The sequence below is a fragment of the Ochotona curzoniae genome, unplaced genomic scaffold (genome assembly GCF_017591425.1).
Source record: "Ochotona curzoniae isolate NIBS_2020 unplaced genomic scaffold, NIBS_Ocur_1.0 contig_54, whole genome shotgun sequence".
NCBI lineage: Eukaryota > Metazoa > Chordata > Mammalia > Lagomorpha > Ochotonidae > Ochotona > Ochotona curzoniae.
In genome coordinates this window covers 86035-110264 of record NW_024466464.1, presented here as the reverse complement: position 1 = coordinate 110264, position 24230 = coordinate 86035, and the positions used below count along the sequence as shown (strand labels likewise).

The 24230-nt window shown below is 51.1% G+C and overlaps 1 protein-coding gene across 1 annotated transcript; it reads left to right on the top strand.

Annotated features, from left to right (window-relative positions):
* Positions 1–5196: 5196 nt before the first annotated feature.
* LOC121162747 (zinc finger protein 157-like) lies at positions 5197–22282 on the top strand. Its single transcript, XM_040989954.1, has 7 exons — positions 5197–5707; positions 6058–6188; positions 15903–16041; positions 16278–16373; positions 16927–16982; positions 20279–20742; positions 20827–22282. Exons 1-7 carry the CDS (start codon positions 5197–5199, stop codon positions 22148–22150), a joined length of 2721 nt encoding a protein of 906 aa, XP_040845888.1. The 3' UTR covers positions 22151–22282.
* Positions 22283–24230: the final 1948 nt, after the last annotated feature.

The window sequence follows — 24230 nt, the reverse complement described above, 5'->3', positions numbered from 1 at the left end:
GACCACCCATGAGTAGAGGGACTTGAGCCCCAGGCTCGCTAATAAATGATCTGTGCAGACCACCTCACCTCTCTCTTCGGGTCAGGAACCGTGACTGCATTCCCTTGTAGACCTAGTTCTCTCTTAGTGTAGACACGGCCCTGGGGGCTGAGAGCCACAGGCAGGCTGTCAGGGGCTGGGGAGGGGCGGAGGTGCCGTGTAGTCAGTCTGTTGGTGGGTGGGAGGAGGGTCAGGGTGGTGGTGGTGAGAATAAGCCCAGCTGGTGAAGTTGGGGGGTGGGGTGGTGAGGAGGGCCGCACGGTGCCTGACTTCCTGAGTTTCCCGGTGTTACCTGAACCTCGGAAGGGCCGTGGACTGGAGGGGCCTCGGGTGTCCCAGCTGCTGCTGTTGCCCTGTCCGGCACTGGAGGGGCCTTGGGTGTCCCAGCTGCTGCTGTTGCCCTGTCTGGCGCTGTAGGGGCCTCAAGTGTCCCAGCTGCTGCTGTTGCCCTGTCCGGCACTTGTGGGCAGGAGGACTTAGCTTTAATAAAGAACGGAGAAATGAGACTTCCCGTGAACTTTGTGCTGTTGCCATCCGTGCCCACCATTGCCCCATGTTCCCTGTGCTGGGAGTTCAGAGATCCACACCTGAGCCTCTGAGGCTGTAGTGCCATGGAGTCTGTCCGCTGCTCACCTGCCACAACACCAAGGCAAGCTCCCGAGCCCCAGGGTGCTCCACACACCTGCCAATACTCACGTATTGGCTCTTTTTCTTCTCCAACCCTCCAGTACCCACGTGGTTCCAGTCTGCCCATCCTTTTCCTAAAGATTGGGAAGAAATCTATGATGGAGTAACTTTCCAGGTATGACTGGGAAGCAGCGTACCAGAGCAACCTGCTGTTTCAACTTGAAAACCGCAGCCACCAGGTGTGTGGGTGGCAGGTGGGCATCTAGGCCTGGTTGAAGGTTGTTGGTCTTGGGCTCAGGAAAGCCGAATGGTTCCTGGGAGGGCTTACCTGGTATATGGACCCCCAGCCCTGCAGGCATACCAAACAGATGATATCTTAAAGGCAGACAGAGGGGAAATTTCATCTGCTTGTTCACTCCACAAATGTCTGCAACAGCCAGGCCTGAGCCAACCCAAAGCCAGGAGTTTTCTGGGTCTCCTGACGTGGGTGGTAGGGCCCCAGGCACTTGGGCCATCTTCCAATGCTTTCCCAGATGCATTAGTTGGGATCTGGATCAGAGATGGAGCAGGCATGGTTTGAACCCGTGTGCTTATGCAATGCTGGCATGCAAGCAGGGGCTTAACCTTGCGGTGTCACATGCCAGCCCCTGGAAATGTCTTACAACTTGGAAGGAACCTCTCGTGTTCTCCTATAAACTGCCTTTTCCCTCCCTGCCAAACAGCTCCCTTGTTCCTTTGACACTCATGAGTGTGCCAGGACTGCTGTGACCGACTCTCGCAGAGGTGCGTGTGTGGTAATTTCCAGCTGCTCACTGCAGACACCGCTGTGACAGGCCTTCTCTCACACTCCTAGGCAGATGTTTGCTGCCGGCAGAGTCACTGGGTTAGCAGGCCCGCTGGTGCAAATGTTGGGGTGGAGCAGAGTCATCACCAGGCACAACTGACTCAAGTCCAACAGCTGCAACTCCAGGCGACTCAAGATAGTGTCTTCAACCCTGGGCGTCAGTAGTCATTAAACATTTTGTTTTTCTTTAAACATTTGAAAGAGAGCTCCCTTCTGCTGATTCCCTGCTCAGAGGCCCATGAGCAGGGGCCAGGTCTCCCACTCAGGTGGCAGGACACCAGTTCCCCAAGCCATCACCATTAACCTCCCCAGGACAGATGAGTGGGAAGCTGGCATCAGGAGTCGGGGCTGGGCGCTGGACCCAAACCCTCTGATTTCAGATGCAGTTGCCATCACCAGCACCTTTGCTGCCAAGCACAACTCCCCTCCCTCCACAGCTGCTGGAACCTGTGCCCTGTTCTGCACATCGCACAGGTGAGTGGCTTGCATTTCCCTGCTGCTTTCGTTTCACATACAAATGGGGAACGTTAAAGACTCAGGCCTTTGCTTAGGTACCTCTGCCTCTGCTGATAGGGAGATCTCCCCAGGCGTGTCCACACCCAGGCATGTCCACACCCCAGGCGCGTCCACACCCCAGGAGCGTCCACACCCCAGGCACGTCCACACCCCAGCCTCGTCCACACCCCAGCCTCGTCCACACCCCAGCCTCGTCCACACCCCAGCCTCGTCCACACCCCAGGCACGTCCACACCCCAGCCTCGTCCACACCCCAGGTGCGTCCACACCCCAGCCTCGTCCACACCCCAGGCACGTCCACACCCCAGCCTCGTCCACACCCAGCCTCGTCCACACCCCAGGCACGTCCACACCCCAGGCACGTCCACACCCCAGGCGTCCACACCCCAGGCGCGTCCACACCCCAGCCTCGTCCACACCCCAGCCTCGTCCACACCCCAGGCACGTCCACACCCCAGCCTCGTCCACACCCCAGGCGCGTCCACACCCCAGCCTCGTCCACACCCCAGCCTCGTCCACACCCCAGGCGCGTCCACACCCCAGGCGCGTCCACACCCCAGGCGCGTCCACACCCCAGGCGCGTCCACACGCCAGCCTCGTCCACACCCCAGGCGCGTCCACACCCCAGCCTCGTCCACACCCCAGCCTCGTCCACACCCCAGCCTCGTCCACACCCAGCTCGTCCACACCCAGCCTCGTCCACACCCCAGGCGCGTCCACACCCCAGCCTCGTCCACACCCCAGGCACGTCCACACCCCAGCCTCGTCCACACCCCAGCCTCGTCCACACCCCAGGCGCGTCCACACCCCAGTCAGCATTCCCATCTTCTGTTGGACTGCACCTCAGTGTTTCTCACTGGATCCCTGGGAAGTGCAGCCCAGGTGGGCGCCGTGGAAGAGTTCGGACAGTATAAGCACCTCCTCTCCCCGAGTCCTTGCTGCCAGGAAGCCCCATGGGGGTCAGGCAGGCAACCAACCTCATGGGTTCCACATTTACGTCTCCATGCTGGACAGTCCGGGAAGCTGGTGGGGCAGGCATATTCCCCTGGCAGATGTGATGGGCGATGTTTTCTCCAGGGTCTCAGATGCTTTGGGTGACACCACGTTGGTCCTTCTCCATGGAGACCACAGAAATGTTTCCTGCCAAGCTCCTATGAGCACTGGGATCCCCAACCCATGGGACGACCTCTTGCAGGTTCTCGGTTTGTGGACAGAGGTGAAGTGGATGCAAGGTCAAAGGAACTGTTTCTGGGACCACAGTGCAGCGCCCCCCACTAGCTGAGCCCCAGGTGGAATCCTGTGTTCTCCTTGCCAGCACACCCGGGAAGCAGCAGAAGCTGGCCTGAGGGCTCAGGCCCTGGAACCTGTGTGGGAGACCCAGGAGCAGGTGAAGGTTCCAGGCTCTGGGGGAGTGACCCAGTGGATGGAACATCTTTTTTCTTTGTTGCTCTGCCTTTCAAATAGTTCAGTTATGTATTATTTATTTATATAGTGTGTTCACATGCCACCATCTTAGTCTAGTTACAGAAACACCCAGCGCACAAGGAGCCCCTGTATTCCTCCTACCCCCTTGCACGATCCCAGTCAACCACTATTTTCCGTGTGGATTTGCCTGTTCTGGGCACTTGAGTTGGCTGGAATCATCATGTAACAAGTGAGCACTGGGGGCAGACAGTCTGTTAATGACATATTTTCAAAGTTTGGCTGTCCATAGCAAACAGTACTTCCTTTTCGTGGTTGTGTAATATTTTGGTTCCCCCATGTGGGGTGGGTTCTAAGGCTTTGGACCATCTTCTATTGCTTTTCCAGGCCATAAGCAGGGAGCTGGATGGGAAGTGGAGCAGCCGGGACAGGAACAGGTGTCCATATGGAATCCCACTGTATACAAGGAGAGGATTTAGCCATTGAGCCATTGTGTTAGACCCTGGGTCACTTTGTAAAGTGGGACTGGACCAGGTTAAAGCCAGGAGCTGCAAACTTGGAGCATAATTCCAAGATCACCTGTGAGTAGCAGGGAACCAAGTGTATGGGTCATCATTTCTGCCTCTCAGGACGCACACCAGCAAGGTTAGGAACAAAGCCAGGCCTTTAGCACCGGAAGCCTCTGCCCGACCTCGCCCTGACTTCTGCAGGTGCTCACGGGGCAGGCACCACACCTGGGATTCCCAGAGGAACATGAGTGGGTGACCTCAGAAAGTGGCATTTGAACAGTGGGAGTAAGCGTTCACTGCGGGAGCTGCTGTTTAGGCTGCCTGGAGCTGGGACAAAATTGGGAGAAAAATTTAAAAAAAAGCCAAAGTGAGTTTGAGTTTGGTGTTTTGGCAAATGTGAAAGCTGTTGTGAATGTCAGAAGTGACTGAGATGAATAAAGCCCATGCAGAAAAGTCAGAGTTTGTGAACAAAGACGGTTGCTGAACAAGTTGCTAGAGTAACCTTCAGAGTCGGCTGGACCAATGGGTGAAGGCAAGAGCAGGGTGAAGTACCTCCCTACAATGGTGGCATCCCAGCATCCCGTGTGGGCTCTAGTCTGTGACCCAGCTGCTCCACGTCCTTCCCACCACCTGTGGATGTTCCTGGGGTAAGAACAGAAGAGGGCCCAAGTGCTTGGGTCCCTGCATCCAGTGGGGGTCTTGGATGAGGCTCCCCTGCCCTGGTGGTTCTGGCCATCCGGGAAGTGACTGAGCAGATAAAGATCTATTTCTCTATATAAATCTTCAGAGAAAAAGTAAATATTTGCATGCCAAAAATCACTGACAGAAGCATCTGTTGCTCTAGGCTCTGGAGGGCGAGTGCTCACTGGTTGAACTGACAAGTAGTATCCTTGAAATATTTGGGCTCATAATATAGTGACAATATTTGCACACATTCCTGACTGTGCAGGAGTGCCAGACTCGCGGCTGGACACAGGCACACTCCAGTCACCCCGGGCTGGGTCGGGGTGTTGGGCTGGGGGCAGGGGAGGCGCATGGGTGGGGTGGTGGGTGCCGTGGGGGGCAGGGGAGGCGCATGGGTGGGGTGGTGGGTGCAGTGGGGGGCAGGGGAGGCGCATGGGTGGGGTGGTGGGTGCCGTGGGGGGCAGGGGAGGCGCATGGGTGGGGTGGTGGGTGCCGTGGGGGGCAGGGGAGGCGCATGGGTGGGGTGGTGGGTGCAGTGGGGGGCAGGGGAGGCGCATGGGTGGGGTGGTGGGTGCAGTGGGGGGCAAGGGAGGCGGCCTGCAGCAGGGCCCGGGAGGGGGCGTGGCCGGGGCGTGGCGCGCGGGGAGGGGCGTGTCCAGCCGCCCGGGCCCCGCCCCCGCGGCCGGGCCCTGTGCGCAGGCGCTCGTTCTCCTCAGCGAGGCGGCGCCGGGGGTCGAGGCCTACTCGGGCGTGGTCGCGCGTGGGGTTGGCGCGTGTGGCCGGCGGGCGCTGCGGAGGGGGTCGCGGGCGCCGAAGCTCTGTGAGGGCGGGAACCGAGGACGGAACGAAACCGCGCCCGTCGGACCGCCTTCCGCGGCGTGTGGAGGGGGTGGGGGGCGTCGCCGTCGGGGTCCCTCGTCCCCCTCACAGCCATCCCCGCGCGGCCGTGGCCTGCGCGTGAGGCCTCGCAAGGTTCGCGTCCCGGGGGTCGGCTCCGCCGAGGTGGTCGTGGCGCGTCCGGCCAGTGGACGGCCGCAGCCCGGCCCGAGGAAGGTTCGAGATAAAAGTGAGTCTGTTCCCCGTGCTCTGCTGCAGGGAGGAGGAGGGGGCGGACTGAGAGCTTCGGGACGGGGTCGAGGGCCCAGGTGGGCCTCGTGGGGAAGCTGCTTGCCCGCGGGACATCCTGCCTGCTCTGCTCCAGCCGCTGCCTTGCAGCAGGTGCACCGCGCCCGCCGCCCCGCCGCGTCCCGAGGAAGGCTTGGGGCGGTCTGACTGTGTGTCCACACGTGGAGGCTCCCTGGTCCCCCTCCCCAGCCCTGTGGTTGTACAGGGTCGCGGCTCCCGTGGGCCAGTGACTCAACAGGTGCGGGACCGGCCCGATCTCTCACGTAGGTCCCTCTTTTTCTCCCCTTCCAGGTTTGCTGTGTACCCCGGAGAAAGGCCACCGGGCGGTGGGCAAGCTGTCCCCGGGACGGAGCCGGCCGTGGCTCTGCTGCTTTTTGGTTTTGGTGCCTTTGGAGGAACATTGGGAAATGAGCCAGCCGCTGGTGCGTGGGCTCTTGCCTTCCCTGTTTCGTTTTCCGGGGGGGAGGTATGGCTGTCGGAAGCGCCACGTGTCCACACTAAGGGGGAGTTTGGAAAGCCCTGCAGAGGGGCACCCCTCGGGACAGCTGCGTCCACGGTCGGAGTGTGTGGGCCTGAATGCTGGCTCCAGTTCTGGTTCCGACTTCTGCTGATGCTCAGTGTTGGGGGCCATAGGCGGTGGGGTCCGTGCTTAGCTGTAGGGCAGACCTGGATGTGTCCTTACTCCCGGCTCTGGTGTGGTCCATCCCCAGCTGTTGAAGGCATTCAGGCCGCTGCCTGACCACAGCTGGGAACCTCTGTTCTCTCCTTGTCTGTCTGTGCCTTTTGAGTCATTAAAAAAAAAAAAAGAGGCCACTTCAGGTCGCTGGCTGCAGGCAGAGGTAGCCATGAAGGAGAGTGGGTCTGGGGCCTAGCCAGGCGAGCGGGGTGACAGATTTGTCTGTTCCTTTGACAGCCCACCAGGCCCTCTGAGGACAGGTCCCGCCGGCACTGGGCTCTGGAGTCAGGGACCTGCAGGGGCTTCCGGTGGCCCAGGTGCCCGTTGAGAGTGATGGGCACAGCTGCAGATCATCTGGGCATGATAACATGGGCACTCAGTGGACAGCTTTCTGAACCTGCTCTGTTTTGAGCTTGGGTCGGAACCTAGAACTCTACAGGAGAATGCAAGGGGCAGGCCGTGGGACTGTAACCTGCGTGGCCGAGACAGCACACGCTTTTGGTCAGTTTCTGAACTCTCCGAGGTTTTAGATTGTGATACCATCTAGGTAACACGAACTCTCCCAATATTGTTGTTCAGGAGTGTGTATAATTCAGCAGAATGAATCGTTTTCCCAGTTGTACAGACATCACTGCTTGTTACTCCGCGAAACATTTTCCTCTAACGGCCCCTTACCCAGGGTGAGTGTTTGGTGTGGTGGTTACCTCGATGGTTGCGACTCCTGCATCCCAATGCAGAGGCCTCACTTTGTGTCCAATTCCAACTTCGTGCACGTGTGTACCTTGGCAGCAGCAAGCGGTGGCACAGGTACGCGGGTCCCTGCCATCGCGTGACCTGGAGGGGCTCCTGGCTTCCACCTGGCTCCTCCCCGGCAGGTGTAGGCACTAGGAAAGTGAACCAGCAGATTCAAGACCACGGTCTTTTTCTCTTCCGTTCACCTTTCAAATAAAAATTAATAAAAATTTGAAAACAAAACAAAAGCTTTATTAAGAGTAGTTGCTTGGGTCTAGCACAATGGCTAAGTAGCTAAATCCTCACCTTGCATGCCTGGGAGCCCATATGGGCGCTGGTTCATATCCTGGCTGCTGCACTTCCCATTCAACTTCCTGCCTGTGGCCTAGGAAAGCAGTGGAGGACGGCCCAAAGCTCTGAAACACTGCACCCACGTGGGAGATCCAGAAGAGGCTCCTGATTCCTGGCTTCAGGTGGGCTCAGTTTCAGTTGCAGCTGGGAAAAGAACCAGAGGACAGAGATCTTTCTTTGGTGATTCTGTGTTCTAGTTATGTGACGTGCATGGAATCATGGGGGACTGGTCCTTTGACTAATCAGATTCTCCAGGGTTTGTCCATACAGTGCAGCACTGCTTCATTCTTTCTGATGAGTGAGTGCTTTGCAAATGCGCATGTTGCGTATGCCGCGCTCTGTGCCTCTGTTCCTGTCTCTTGGTCACCGTGAGGAGTTTGTTTTGAGCGCTGGGACGCAGTTGTCTCTGTGCCCATTCATTGTGGTCTGCTGTATGCAGTCTTCTTGTTGCACATCATCTGCTGGCTACGTCCTGATAGAGCTCGGTCATGGGGCAAGCACTGTGGCACCGCGTGTTAAGTTGCCACCTGAGGTGCCCACGTCCTGTGTCCCAGTGCGGAGCCAGGTGCCTCTGCTTCTCAGCTTGTCTCCTGTTAGAGTTCCTGGGAGTGTAGGGGGTGCTGGCCCGGGCAGCTGGCCTCTGCCGCCCCTAGAGGAGAGCTGCGTGGAGTTCCTGGCTCCGGGTTTTGGCCTCGCCCAGCCCTGGTTTTCATAGCCATTTGGGGAGTGAATGAGTAGATGGAAGGTCTGTGGCGTCTTCTCTTTCTGTCAAACAAGCCAAACCTGTGATTTTTTCTTAAACCTAATTTTAACCTTGCAGGAGAGTCCAGGAGATCTTTCCAGAGCTTCTCTTCCTGGGATATTTCACAGTTGACCCACTTTCAGACTCTTGTTTGTGTCTGGCTGCTGCACTGATTCCTTGTTTGCCTTTTGTCCTCTCTCCTTCCTTCCTCCCTGGGTCTGCACCCTGAACTCCCGTCCTTTGCTCTGCCAGGCTTCTCTCGTGCTCTGTGCTCTCTGCAGCCTGGGCTCGGGGCTTCCGGCCTGCGTACCTCCATGCCATCGGGCCACGGGGCCTCCTCTCCCACGGCCCTAGTGTTGGGTTGTTTTATAGGAGCCGGAGCTGGGATCGATTAAATCCCACATGAGGGACGTGGCCATCCTAACCATTAGGCGGTTTTTTAGAGCTATGTTAGTTGTTTCAAAGCTGCTCAGAGTCTGCAGTGGCTTAATCCATAGGGCTGAGCGTCCTGCAGGGCCTTTCTGTTCTGTGGAGGTAGATTTAGCTTCTAATGTTGTTATTACAAAAGGGTGTTGAAGTTCTCAAATGCTTTTTTTCCCCCTAAAGATGTATTTATTTGAAAGATTCAGGGAGATGAAGAGACAGATCTTCTGTCTGCTAGTTCATTTCCAAGATGGCCTTAATGGCAGAAGCTGAGTTGATTTGAAGCTAGGAACTTCTTTGGGGTCTCCCACGTGTGTGCAGGGGCCCTTCTTCCCCACTGCTTTTGCTAGACCACTAGCAGGGAGCTGGGACACAAAGTGGCATCCATATGGAATGTTGGCACTAGCAGTGGAAGATTAACCAGTTAGGCCATCACACCAGTCCCAGTTGTTCATTACTCTTAAACGGATGTTGATTGAATCGTATATATTCATATTATGTCCTGTGATCATCTTAAATTCATTCTGGTGGCTTTTGCAGTTCTGTAGGATTTTCTCCGTAGATGAGGCCATTTGCAAGGTTTTCTGATTTGTAGTGTGTGTTATTTACTGCATTGACTAGAACCTTTAGTAAAGTGCTAAATGGGAGTGGTAAAATGTGTCATCTTTGATGATGATGATAATGATTTGAGAGGAAGAAAGACAGGTAGAAAGAGAAAGGGGTAGTGAGCTCCCATCTGCTGATTGGCACCTCAAGTGCCTGTCATAGCCAGGGCGTGACTGGGCCAAAGCCTGCAGCAGTAACTCACTCTGGGTCTCTTACTTAGGTTATCGGGGACACAGTTACTTGAGCTGTTCACCGCTGCCTCTCAGGGTCCCCATTAGTGGGAAGCAAGGTCAGGAGCTAGAGCGCTGTATCCCTGCCAGGCACTCTGAGCTGCGCCGTGGAACCCTGAGCTGCGCCATGGACACCCTGAGGTGCGCCGTGGACACCCTGAGGTGGGCCGCAGGCATCCCAGCATCCTAACAGGCAGGACTTTTGTTCTTTCATTCTGAAAATAGAAATGGAACAGCACTAGGCTTTTTTTTTTCTTTCCTTCCTTCTTTTCTTTTCTCTTCTCTTTTCTTTCTTTCTTTCTTTCTTTCTTTCTTTCTTTCTTTCTTTCTTTCTTTCTTTCTCTCTCTCTCTCTCTCTCTCTTTTAAAAGATTTATCTTTTTATTGGAAAGGCAGATCTAAAGAGAGAAGGGGAGAGAGAGAAATATCTTCCATTGCTGGTTCACTCCCCAAGTGGCTGTAATGGCCAGAGCTGAGCCATTCCAAAGCTAGGAGCCAGGAGCTTCTTGTGGGTCTCCCTTGCAGGTCCAGGGTCCCAAGGCTTTGGGCCATCCTCTACTCCTTTCCCAGGCCACATGCAGGGAGCTGGTTGGGAAGTGGAGCAGCCGGGATACAAATCGGCACCCATATGGGATCCTGGCACATGCAAGGTGAAGACTTTAGCTGCTAGGCTACCACACCAGGTCCAGCACTAAGCCTTTGACAGTTTCTGTGATTACAGCCATAGATTTTTTTTTTGTGTGTGTGTGAATGCCTTTTATCTAGTTAAAAAAATTTATTCCTGGGTCTGATGCTATGGCATGGTGGAACTCAAAACCAGTGCCCATGTGGGATGCTGCCTTCCCAGGTATCATGACCTGTGTCTCCTTTTATTCCTATATTGTTTCCTGAAATTAATTAATTATTATTTTCTTTCTTTCTTTCTTTAAGAGTAAGAATCAATGTTGGGTATGGCCAAGTAGGTTTTTTCATCTATTGGAAACTTTGGTTCCAATTTCAATTTGTTACTATTGCAGACTATGTTTGGAATGAAATGGGGTGTCTTCTTGTTTCTTTGGATAAGTTTTTTTTTTTTAAAATTTTACTTCTTTTTATTATTATCATTTTATGATACAATTCCATAGACCCTGGGATTTCCCTTATTCCCTCCCCAATTTCCTCCCCCCTCTCCGAGTTCCCCTATATCATTACTATAGTATACTTCTTTATACACAGTCGTATGTCCATCATTGTGGACATGGACAACGGCAGAGAGTCCAATATCCTATTGTCAAGATATAGTAAGCAGTTTCAATGGGAGTCCATCTTTGATCTGGAAGTAGAGATGCATACTGCATTGTATCCTCACATCTGGATCTAATAGTCTCCATTACACAGTTACTATACATCCCCTTAAATGAAAAGCCACAATACAAAATCAACAACAGAAAGGAAAAAAAAAAAGAAATTAACAATGCCATGAAGTTAAATAACATACCACTGAATGACTAATATGCTGCTGAAGAAATGAAAATCAGAAACCTTGAAGAAAATGATGCTACTGTATGATCTATGAGTCATTGAAATCAGAAGAAAGTGTTTTTGTTTTTTTTAAAGATTTATTTATTTATTGGAAAGTCGGATATACAGATACAGAGAGGAGGAGAGACAGAGAGGAAGATCTTCCATCCCACGATTCACTCCCCAAGTGAGTGCAATGGCCAGTGCTGTGCTGATCTGAAGCCAGGATCCAGGAACTTCTTCCAGGTCTCCCACACGGGTGCAGGGTCCCAAGGCTTTGGGCCATCCTCAACTGCTTTCCCAGGCCACAAGCAGGGAGTTGGACAGGAAGTGGAGCTGCTGGGATTAGAACTGGCGCCCATGTGGGATCCAGGCGTGTTCAAGGCAAGGACTTTAGCTGCTAGGCCACACTGCTGGGCCCAAGAAAGTGTTTTGAAGAGATGAAACTAACACAAAAAAAATCAAAACCCATGAGATACAGTTTCTGCTGATCTTTGTTGGTGAAATGTGTCTCCTGTAGAGAACAAATCGATGGGTTTTGTTTTTTAATCCAGTCTACTAATCTGTGATGTTTAATTGATGAGTTTAAGCCATTTACATTCAGGGTTAATAAAATTGATGGTAATTTGGTCCTGTCATTTTAGCAATGGGTTGTTCATTGACTCAAACTTCTGCTCTTATTTTACTGAGATGTTCTTCACATTTACTTTGGCTTTGGTGGACACTATTCCTCTTCTCTGTCAGGAGAACATCTTTAAGTATCCTTTGTAGGGCAGGTTTAGAAGAGGCGTATTCTTTTAATGTTTCTTTACTGTGGAAGAATTTTATTTAATTTTCAAAGACAAAGGAAAGTTTTACTGGGTATGTTATCCTGGGCTGACGTTTTTTTTTTTTGCTTTTAGAATTGGGAATAGGGCCCTGCGCTGTGGCGCAGTGGTTAAGGTCCTTGCCTTGCACGCCCGGGATCCCATATGGGCACCGGTTCTAGTCCCGGCAGCCCCGCTTCCCTTCCAGCTCCCTGCCTGTGGCCCGGGAAAGCAGTCGAGGACGGCCCAAAGCTTTGGGACCCTGCGCCCGCCTGGGAGACCCGGAAGAGGCTCCTGGGTTCGGACCGGCATAGCACCAGCTGTTGTGCTCACTTGGGGAGTGAATCATTGGACGGAAGATCTTCCTCTCTGTCTCTTCTCTCTGTATATCCGCCTTTCCAATAAAAAAATAATAATAAAAATAAATCTTAAAAAAAAAAGAATTGGGAATATGCTGTGCTATTCTTCTTGCCTGTAGAGTTTCCTGTGAGAGATCTCCTGTGAGTTTAATTGGCATTCCTTTATCTATCGGTTGATTTTTTTCCATATGCATGTCTAAGGATCTTTTCCTTATGTTCAATTGAAGAGAGCTTGGTTATCATGTGTCTTGGTGATGATTACTTTTGGTCAACCCTTTTTGGAGTTCTGTGTCCCTCCTGGATCTTGTTTCCTAGTTCTTTCTCTAGATTAGGGAAATTTTCCCTTATTATTTCATTGAATACATTTTAAAACGCATCTTCTCTTTCTGTACCTTCCGGGACTCCCATAACTCTTATATTTGGCCTCTTGATAGTGTCTTTCAGTTCTTGAATACTTTTTTTGGCCTGATCCATCTCTGCTTCCAGCTTTTTGTTTGCTTCCTCCTGATGACAGGAGATATCTTCCAATTCTGAGATTTTTTCTTCTGCTTGCTTCATTCTGTTTTGGAGACCCCACTGTATTTTTAATCTGCTCCATTGTATTCTGAATTTTTGATATATCAGGTGTTATTTGATTCATTTCCAGTGTGACATATACCTTGAATTCCTTGAATGCCTGCTTCATGTGCTTCTCGTTGTTGATAAGAAGTTTTATAACAAATGTTTTGAATTCTGTATCCCCCATTTTCTTGATGTCTTCTGCAGTGAACTCTGAGGTTGGCATAGGGTTTTGCTCCTTTGCAGGGGCGTTTTCAGTAATGTTCATTGTGCCTCTGTCTCTTTTTTTGCTCTTGGTCATTGTACTGCTGGTTGTCAGATTCTGCTCTTTGGGGCAGGTTTCTAAGCTGTGTCACCCACAGGTCTACAGTTTGATTTTACTTATTGCAGTTAGTACACGGCTATTTGTTTGCAGTCCTGGGCAAGTTTAATGTAGAATTGATACTGTGTCCTTTTTTTTTCCTCGGAGATTTATTTATCTGAGAGAAGTTCAGAGAGATAGATCTTCCATCCACAGCTTTACTCCCCAGCTGGCTATACTGGTTGGGCCAGGCCAGTATCAGAAGCAGAGCAGCTGGGACTTGAACCAGCACACAGAGCAGATGCTGGCATCACACATAGCCCTACCAGCCATGCAACAGCGGCAGCCCTGCTGTCTCCATTAGATGCTTGGTGGGCTTCCTCCATGAAGTTGTCTCTGGACAGTGGTGTGGGCAGCTGGCACACCTTCATCCTGTCTCATCACAGCCTCTTGCTGTAGTGCCCCTTGGGAGACAGCTGTGGCAGCATATGCCAGCTGTGTGGGAGACCTCGAGTGGGTTTCAGCACACTCGCTTTGGCAGGGCCAGCTTGGCTCTGTGGGATGCTGAGTGCACTTTCTCTCTTTGTCTCTGCCTTTCAAGTAAGATTTTAGAGCTTTCTTTGTGTGGAGTTTATTAACTACAAATTTGATTTCTTTGCTAGATAATCAGATTGCTTGTTCTTAGTGACCTCTGCTAATGTGTGTCTTCTAAGACATTTTCTGATGTGTTTCAGTTTTTTTTTTAAGATTTGTTTTATTTGTTTGAAAGGCAGAGTTAGGAAATCTTCTGGGGCTAACACCATGACTAATATGTTAAACGTCTGCCTGTGGTGCCTCCATGCCATATGGGTACTGGTTTGAATCCCAGCTGCTCCACTTGTGATCCTGCTCCCTGCTGCTGTGTTTGGGAAAGCAGTGGAGGACGGCCCACGTGCTTGGGCCCCTGCACCCATGTGGGAGACCCGGAAGAAGCTCCTGGTTGCCCCCTTCAGGTCGGCCCAGCTCCGGCCACACAGTTATTTGGGGAGTGAGCCGGTGGGTGAAAGATTGCTCTGGCTGTCTCTCATTTGTAAAGCTGCCTTTCAAATAAAAGCAAATACATCTTAAAAAGAGAAAGATCCTCCATCTCCTGTTTCACTCCTGAATGGCCACAACAGCGAGGGCTGGAGCAGGCTGAAGCCAGAGCGGCCAGGTGCTAAAGCTCCATGCTCGCTGCTTTCTCGGACAGCTTCACAGGGAGCTGGACCACAAGTGGAGCAGCTGGGACTTGAACTGGCGCCCAGACGGGATGCCAGCATCACAGGCAGTGGCTTAACTTGTTTCAGCACAACACTGGTCCCTTCTTTTGTTATTTTTAGCATTTTCTTTCCTTTTTTGTATTTGCCGGATTTCTAGTAATGTTGGCTCTCCTTCCGCATATTGGCAGTTTGTTGTTGCCCCTCTTCTGTTCAGTATTGCTAAAGACTTGAAAGATTAATTGATAATTAAAAGAATACTTTTCTGTTTTGTGTTCTCTTGTTATTTTCTTGTGAGTTCTTAGATGGAGTTCATTCCTTTTCTAGTTTCCCAGGGTGGAAGGAGGGTACGTTGATTGTGGAGTGTCTTAGTGCTGTGAATTTCCTAAGTGTATGGCTTTGTGTCCCACAAATTTTTATATATTGTTTTCATTTTATTCAATTCATTGCTTTTTATTTTAACACTTATTAAAAGTCATAGACAGGGAGAGACAAAGACCTGCCATCAGTGATTCTCTTCATGGTGGCCACACCAGCCAGGGCTGGGCCCAGCTGGGCCTGAAACTCCACACAGTCTCCCGTGTGGCCCCCTGGCTTTGGATCCGCTTGGCTCCAGCCATTTCAAGAGTTCTTTATCATTTATTGTGGTTTCCATGATCTGCTACTTTCTTGGGCACATTGGCAGGGAGTGGAGCAGCTGGTTGTCAAGCTGGCATCTCCGGGATCCGGCCCCTGATCCGCGCTTTGCTCGTGTTACTGTGCCATTAACTGTGTGTTCATGAAGAAGTGTGTGCTGTTCCATGAAGCTCAAGCTGACACTGATGAAGTAGAACTGTGTTTTCCGACGTGATGAGGAAATGCGGGCTGTAGGTGATTCTCTCCTAGCTGTCTTAATACTGCAGAACAGGATAAATGTTCCCGTGATGCACTGCCGCCTTACCGCCTCATAAACTTCTGGGAGCCAAGTTGCAACAGAATAGTAGCTACCTTTGCAGCATTTGTGTTTTTGTTTCATGATGTTTCCTTTGGCCAGAAGTGCACTAAGTTGGTCTGCAAGTGAAGCGTTCCGCATGCGGTGGCGAGGCAGGGCCGCCGAGACGCACACCTGGTTCTCATGACAGACGTGGTAATAATCTGGGGGCTGGTGGGGCCACGTTCCCTATTGCTGTGTGGACATGTACGGCAACAGACAGGAAGAGGAAGGAACCTTCCCCTGTTGGCAGTCACCCCAAAGGAGTGGAGAGATCAGTGATCGACCCAGCTGGGAAATGCTGACTTGTTTCAAACCAGCTCATAAATAATGCCAAGTAAAAGCACTTTGCTAGTAAAAATACTGCATTATTGAAGAAATAAAATACATTTGAAATCTTCAAAAAAAAAGTCAACTCCTCAAAAGTAGACAGAATCAATATTGTCAGGTTTGATATTCCAGCTCAACCAGGACAGTCTCAAGGTGCATGGTGAGAACGTTGTGTTTGAATTAGTAAGGTCATAGCCTGGGTATTTCTGTCATGCACTGTCTTACAAAGTATAAAGTAGCCTGCCTGATCCTTTCTGGTAAAGTTGCCAGGTGCACTGCTAAGTTCTGCCCTCTCATGTCTTCCGTGTTGCCCAGCAGGCTGTTGCTCAGGGCTCTGTGTCGTTCGAGGACGTGGCTGTGGACTTCAGCCAGGAGGAGTGGCTGCAGCTGAGCGGTGTTCAGAGGATGCTGTACCGGGATGTGATGCTGGAGACCTACGGCCACCTGGTCTCTGTGGGTGAGGCGCTGTCTCTGCGTACACCTTACGACGCATCAGTGTTTCCTCGCTTGGAGCTGCCGAGCATTTAATGTGCCTCTCTTGGGTCCAAGATGGTGGGTCCATTGTGGGCACAGTGGAATGTGGTTTGATCGCTCTCACCAGGGGTTCCTTGGGGCACCTGTCATGTGCGTCTGCTGAAGCATCACCTGCCTGTCTCCATGTGTTCACACTCTGACCCTGTGTCTTATTCACAGGCTGCTACATCACCAAACCAGATGTGATCTATAAATTGGAGCGAGGAGAAGAACCGTGGACAGTGGAAAGAGGACTCGCAGGCCAGACTTGCTCAAGTGAGTTGGTGATTACCAGGCTAAATAAGGAAGCCTGTGGCAGTGAGGCCCGGTGGGTCGGCTCGGGCTTTGGGCCCTCACACTGTCCCAGTGTTTTCTGTGTGAGGACCTCAGAATTGTTTTTTTTTTTTTTTCCAAAGATTTATTTTTTATTTTTATTGGAAAGTCAGATATCCAGATATCAGAGAGGAGGAGAGACAGAGAGAAAGATCTTCCGTCCCATGATTCACTCCCTAAGTGAGCGCAATGGCCGGTGCTGAGCCAATCCGAAGCCAGGAGCCTCTTCCGGGTCTCCCACGCGGGTGCAGGGTCCCAAGGCTTTGGGCCGTCCTCCACTGCTTTCGCAGGCCACAAGCAGGGAGCTGGATGGGAAGTAGAGCTGCTGGGATTAGAACTGGCGCCCACATGGGATCCCGGCGCATTGAAGGCGAAGACTTTAGCCTCTAGGCCACGGTGCCGGGCCCACATTTGAAAGTTTTGCTGTAGTTTCTCTAGAATCCTTATTGTACATTGTGTGGGCTCTTCCCTTCCTGCTCTCTGCCTCTGGTATTAGTTTTCATTGTGCAGCTGTTCACTGCAGGACTGCTGAGTGCCTCTAAGGCCGTGACGGTGAGCCAGACATTCTCAGCTCTCAGCTTGGCAGGCTTCAGTTACTGAGTCAGGTTTTATTTATTTATTTATTTTTTGGTAAATATGTATTTTGGGCCCGGTGCAGTAGCCTAGCAGCTAAAGTCCTTGTCTTGCACACTCTGGGAACCCATACGGGCACCAGTTTTAATCCCGGTGGCCCCACTTCCCATCCAGCTCCCTGCTGTGGCCTGGGAAAGCAGTGGAGGACGGCCCAAAGCCTTGGAACCCTGAACCTGTGTGGGAGACCTGGAAGAAGCTTTGGGTCTTCTAAGCTTTGGATTAGCCAGCTCTAGCTGTTGCGTCACTTGGGGAGTGAATCAGTGGGTGAAAGATCTTCCTCTCCGACTCTCCTTTTCTCTGTAAATCTGCCTTTAAAATAGAAAAATTTCTTAAAAATCTTTTTTTTTTAAATAGAGGATTTTCCAGAGTATAAATGCTAATTTTTGCTACTATTGAAGCAAAACAGTTTCCCCTGAGTCTGCGATGAAGCCGGGTCTGAGCCTGATGGACTTGAGCCCAGTTGCTTAGCCTGCTCTGCCCTCCAGGAGATGTGATCTCTAGGGGTTCCCTTCAACCAGGATTCCCACAGGGAATAGCCCTGGAATTGGGAGCCAAAATGTGGAAACACAGTAGTAAGCTCAAATAAAATAGAATCACTGGAACTGGGGATGGCACTGTGCTGTGGGTAAAGCTCCCCCCGGGACACAGTGTCTCCTCTGGCTGATGTTTTGTGTCCCGTTTGCTGCACTTTGGTCTCTGGTCGTGCCTGTGAGAACCAGTGAAGGATGGTGCAAGCTTGTGCCCCTGTCACCCAGGCGGGAGGCCGGCTGCCACTCCAGGCTCCTGGCTCCTGGTGTTAGTGAAGCAGCCCTGGGCGGTGCGGGTCCCTGGGGCTGGAACAGCAAAGGGAGCATCTGTTCCGCGCCCTGTGGTGCTCGCTTTCGCCTGTGAGAACCGACAGAATTAAAGCTTGAAAGAAAGACTTCAGATGCCCGGACTATGAGATGTGAATATTGAAGTTTCTGTGGAGGAACGGTGTCCCTGCGCAGCCAGAGCGCCTGCGAAGGCCACGAGCTTTCCCGGGGCCTGCCTTCCGTGCGGCACTTGCTCTGTGCTTGTGGCAATGCGGAGATGCTGTGTCCTGTTGCCATGGGAGAATGAAGAGCCCATAGCCAGCTCCGCACAGGTGGGAATCACCCGTGTGAGCGAAGCTGGCCAAGGCGAGGTTCTGTAAATGGAGAAAATGTTATCCGTTGAGCAAGAGTCCTTCAAAATCCGTTTAAGACGTGGATGTTTAAGACTTACAGACACAAACACAGCGGAGTAGGTTCATAACCCTGAACTCCGATGCCCAGGGAATAGATCGTAGAGCAGGAGAGGATTTCCCGAACAGCTCAGAAGTTCCTTGCTCTTCGCACCGTGACGCCAGGCGGGCGCGCACACGGTCGGTCTCTGCTCCAGGAACGCACTGGCCGTCTCCGCACTGCTTCCCCACGCGTCCGCTGCTGAGCCTCAGCCTTTGCTTTGCGAGAGGAGTTAAAGTCTGCCACTTCCTCTGACTTCCTCTCCTCTGCACTCTTCATTTTACTTGAGCTGTTACAGTCCTTATTGTCAGAATGGCAAATAACAACTTTGCAATAATCTTCCCCAAATTATAAATCCGCGTATTCCTTATCTCTGCTTAATTAGGCTCCAGTTTTCTTCCATGTTTGACAACTGTGACATCATCGTATATCCTGTTCATCTCAGTTCCTCCTCGCTTTCACTTTCCTTTGGAAACCCTTACCAAACCTGTTCTACCAGGGCTTAGTGACTGCCCCATAACCTCAAGCATCCATGTGTTCCCACCAACATTCCGTGAACGTGCAGTTGCCCTGTATCTTGAGTCATCTGTTTAACACAAACACCGTGCCAGCCGGTGGCCGTCTCTTGTTCACTGAGTTAGGGACGCTGTGTCAGGCGTGTGCCTTGTGAGATGGACGCGTGCTGTCTGTGAGACCGCCTTGCCTCTGCAGTGTACGTTTTACCTGCTGGCACGCAGGGATTGTTTGTTCCAGCCTCCATTGGCCCCCGGGATGTCTCCTAACCACCCCTTCCTCTCACTTCTCGTTTTCTCCACTCTCTGTCCATAGCTGTTGCCAGTTTACTGTGTTTCCTTGCTCTGAGCTCTTAGTTCCAAGCACTGAATTTCTTCTCGGCTTTGAAGGTCATGTTTGAGGCGGCAGGTGTGTGTTCATCGTTATCTTTCATCTCCCATTTCTACGCTAGCACAGGCTTCTCGGCTTTGCATTTTCTAAAGTGGAGACATGTACCAGGCTTTCCTGCAAGGAGGCTGGGCCTGAAAGTGGGCAGTCAGTGATGAAGTTAACCATGCTTATGTAAAAAGTGTGTTTATACTTTTAAAATACATTTAATTTTTCTCATTTCCAGAAGTCCAACAGTTAAATGACCTAATAAAGAGAAGCCGGGAACGCCTGGGTCGGCCTGCTTCGTGTGCGTCCCTCAGCACCGCACTGTCTGCGGAGAGTGTTTCGGAGGACACGGTTAATCTGCATACGAACTTGGTTCCTTCAAGGAAAGCACCTTGTCCGTCGGACTCCTGCGGAGTGAGTCAAAAATGCATGTCAGGATCGAGTGTTAGTGACAAGAATCATTCACGTCAGAACTCTGGTGGTACTAACGGAGGCTCGGCGGTGCCTCTTGGTGATCAGGACAAGGTGCCAACCGGGGAAAAGGCTGATGGGCACTGCCTGCGCAGGGGGGCTCTGCATCCTCGTGACCAACAGCGAGTTCCTGCTTCTTTGGAGCCACCTGCAGGAGATAGTTCAAGTGCAGAGGCCTTCCCTGAGCAGACAGCCATCAACACGTGTGAGTGGGTTCTCCGAGAACAGACATCGCGTGGGTCTAAGAAACCTGGGGACCCTCCCTGTGGCAGGTCAACTCCTGAAGTCCAGCATAATTCTCACACAAAGGAGAACCATTCTGAAGTTAATGAGTGTGGGAACTCAAAGCTCCTTAGACATCAGGAAGTTAGCACGGCGGGGAAAACTCATGAGGCCGGTGGAAATGAGAATGTCGTCAGGGAGCTGCACCTCACCCGGCCTGTTAGCGTTCACACGACAGAGAGGAAAGCCTTCAAGTGTAGTCACTGTGAGAAATCTTTCTGCCAGAAGTTCCTTCTCACTCAGCACCAGAGGACACACACAAGAGAGAGACCACGTGAGAATGATCAATGTGGAAAAACTCCTCAGAAACCGCGATCTACTGGTTCTAAGAGCAGCAGCCTGGAAGAGCACGCCAGTGGACACAGGGAAAGTGTCACAGCCCCTGCGAAGGCAGGCCGTGAAAGTCGCCAGAAAATTCAGTCAGGAAAGAAGCTCTGTGTGTGTGATGAGTGTGGGAAATGTTTTCGTCATAACTCAGCCCTAAAAATCCACCAGAGGATTCACACGGGGGAGAAACCCTATCAGTGCAGTGAGTGTGGGAAATCCTTCTATGCGCAGTCCAACTTCAATCTCCACCGGAGGACACACACAGGGGAGAAACCTTACGAGTGTAAGGAATGTGGGAAAGCCTTCTGTGTGAAGTCAAACCTAACAAAACACCAGAAAACCCACACAGGAGAGAAACCTTTCAAGTGCGATGAATGTGGGAAAACTTTCTACCAGAGGTCCCAGTTTGAAGACCATCAGAGAACCCACACAGGGGAGAAACCATATGAATGTAATGAGTGTGGAAAGTCCTTCTACTACAAATCAACCCTAAATGTCCATCAGGGCAGGCATAAAGAAGAGAAACCCCACAAATGCACCGAGTGTGGGAGATCCTTTTGCTATAAGTCAGCCCTGATTACTCATCAGGTAACTCACACAGGGGAAAAACCATATAACTGTGATGAGTGTGGAAAAGCTTTCTGCATGAAGTCAAATCTCACTAAACATCGGAAAATTCACACAGGGGAGAAGCCCTATGGATGCAGCGAGTGTGGCAAGTCCTTCTCCATGAATTCAGACCTTGTTGTGCATCGGCGGACGCACACGGGGGAGAAGCCCTATGAATGCAGCGAATGCGACAAATCTTTTTATAAGAAGTCAGCCCTCACGAAGCACCAGAGGACTCACACGGGGGAGAAGCCGTATGAATGCAGCGAATGTGGGAAGTGCTTCCACACCAAGTCAGTCCTAGTGGTCCACCAGAAAACTCACACAGGAGAAAAGCCCTATAAGTGTAATGAGTGTGACAGGTCATTCTATGTGAAATCACTTCTCAATATTCATCAGAGAGATCATACTGGGAAGAAACCCCATGTGTGTAACGAGTGTGGGAAAGCGTTTTCCATTAAATCAAATCTTGTTGATCATCAGAGAACACATTCGGAAGAGAAACCCTATGAATGCACTGAATGTAAGAAAAGCTTTCGCCATAAATCAACCTTGACTGTACATCAGAGAACTCACACGGGTGAGAAGCCCTATAAATGCAATGAGTGTGGGAAATCTTTCTATATGAAGTCAGCCCTCAGTCAACATCAAAGAACACACACGGGGGAGAAGCCCTATGAGTGTAAGGAGTGCGGGAAAGCTTTCTTCCAGAAGTCGCACCTCACCAAGCATCAACGGACACACACGGGGGAGAAGCCCTTCGAGTGCAGTGAGTGCGGGAAAACCTTCTTCCAGAAGTCCCACCTCGTCGAACATCAGAGAACACACACGGGGGAGAAGCCCCACGAGTGTGGTGCATGTGGGAAGGCCTTCTGCTACAGGTCAGCCCTGACCATACACCAGAGAACGCACACCGAAGAGAAGCCATACAAGTGTAATGAGTGTGACAGATCTTTCTGTATGAAGTCCCACCTCACCGTGCATCAGAGAACTCACACAGGGAAGAACCCCTTTGAGTGTAATGACTGCGGGAAGGCGTTCTACGTGAAGTCCAACCTCGTCAGTCATCAGAGGACTCACACAGGAGAGAAGCCCTATGACTGTAGTAGGTGTGGGAAATCCTTCTGTAAGAAGTCAGCCCTCAAGTCCCACCAGTGGACGCACACGGGGGAGAGACCCTGTGAGTGCCCTCAATGTGGGAAGACTTTCTCCACAAAGTCAGCTCTTAGCAGTCACCAGATAATTCACACGCGAGTGATACCATAAGTTCTTACAGATGTGGGAAATTCTGCGTCACGTCAAGTTTTCTTACCCCAGAGAGAACTCACAAGTGGTACTTTGTGGATGTGCTTGGGTGGGAACCATTTTAGGTATAAAGTCAGCCTTTAATTGAAAACATACAAGGTGTTGAGGTTTGTCTCTCCATGAGTGAAAGGAATATGGGAAAATTGGGCCAAGCCTTGCCAAGCATCAGAGTTCATGTGAGGAGAGGGTCCTGAGACAAGCCTGTACCTCGGTGCCCGGCAGCAAGAGGAAGGTAGCGCACAGGATTAGAGCCTTTAAAGTCACATCTTTCTGCTAGTCAAGTAATTGATATCTGATGTGAAACTACATAGATGTCTTTATTGTAAGAGCATTCCAGAAAAGCAACAAGCAAAGGATTAGAAAACAGAAATGTAAGCAGCAAGCTGACAGGCCTTGAAGAGTCTCTGAGGTAAGCAGGAGTTATGTATGTTAGCAGGCTCGTGGGCAGCTTGCGTTTTGTATATATTTGATTGATTTAGTGGAACTCAGCATAGTTTCCAGGAAGTGTCTGCCCAGAGCTTAGTAACTTACCCCAGGTTTATCCACACCGGATGCCACTGGCGTTTGGCAACGTCTGTGATAAAACTCTTGTCTCACATGTAGTATTGAGTGAGAGAAGCAAAATACAGTAAAGTATATACCTTATTTTACTTTTCGTGTAAGAACCCAAATATGGCCACATATTTAGCTTGTTTGTGTAGACAAGGGTTAACTGCAGAGTACGAAGTAGAATGGGAAGCTGCCAAGCAGAACACGGAGACCTGTTGAACAGGAGTGTGGTCTGTGGTCAGAGCAGGGATGGAAGTAGGGCATCCCTGAGTACACCTTGTGGAAGTTGGGATTTGAATGAATTGTTTCACCTATTCAAACAAAAGCAGGTTTTGAATTTAAAAGCAGTGTCCAGTTGGTAGCTGAGTTGCCCAGAGGAGCTCTTTGAGCAGACTAATGTTCAGCATTATGACTGCCCGTCCCTATTAGGGTACGTCTCAGGGCAGAAAGCATTGTTGAAAGTCATTAATTTCCATGCTAGTAATATTACTGTTTTGTGAAGTAGTGTGAAGCAAAAATGCTAAATGAGCAGGAGAGTTGACTGTAAAATTGCTTAGGTTTGGCTCCAGTGATGAACGTGAGTTGACGTGTCACTGTTGCTCTGTGTTCATTTGCTGCCGTGCACTGAGGGCTGTGCAGCAGCAGCCCTGGAGTGAACGGCTCAGGTTGCCGATCTCGGTCCTCTGCGGGAGCCTGTGGCCTTCTGGGTCGGGAACCCAGGAAGTGCAGGATGAGAGAAGGGCACGGTCGGAAGGCGCTTCCCCTGGCCACACTGGAGGCCATGCGATGATAAAATGATGCTTTACTTGATCTGACATTTCAGTATGCAAAAATCAGAATCTATAATGATACAAAAAGAGGCACTACAATGCTTTCAGCTTTCAAAGCTAAATCTTACATAAATTCCTTATGCTAATTAAAGGGAGAGAATACAATTTTCACTGCCTATGTTTTTTTTTTGTTTGTTTGTTTTGTTTTAATTTAAAAGCTTGTTTGAAGGGCATGGTGGCAGAGAGAGATGTTCAGTTTGCCTCATCAGCCAGAGCTAGGCCGAGCTGGAACTCGGATTGTCATCCAGCTCACCTGTGGGTGCCTGTCAACTGCTGCCCTCTCTGGGAAGTAGCAGGAAGCTACTGCAGCAGCTAGAGCTGAGCTGATCTGAGGCCAGGAGCCTGGAGCTTGTTCTGGGTCTCCCACACGGGTGCAGGGTCCCAAGGCTTTGGGCCGTCCTCCACTGCTTTCCCAAGCCACAAGCAGGGAGCTGGATGGGAAGTGCAGCAGCCAGGACACAAACTGAGATCCTGGTGATTGCAGGGGCATGCCTAGCCTGTTGAGTCATCACAACAGCCCCAAATGTGCCCCTTGGAGTGCAACACAGAATAGTGTGTTCCCCGGTCAGGGGTCCCTGCCGGGCTATTTAATATGAACTTAATCAAGTGTTCATGTTTCTCTTAGGGGAGACTGCAGCAGCTTGAGTTGGGACAATAAATCA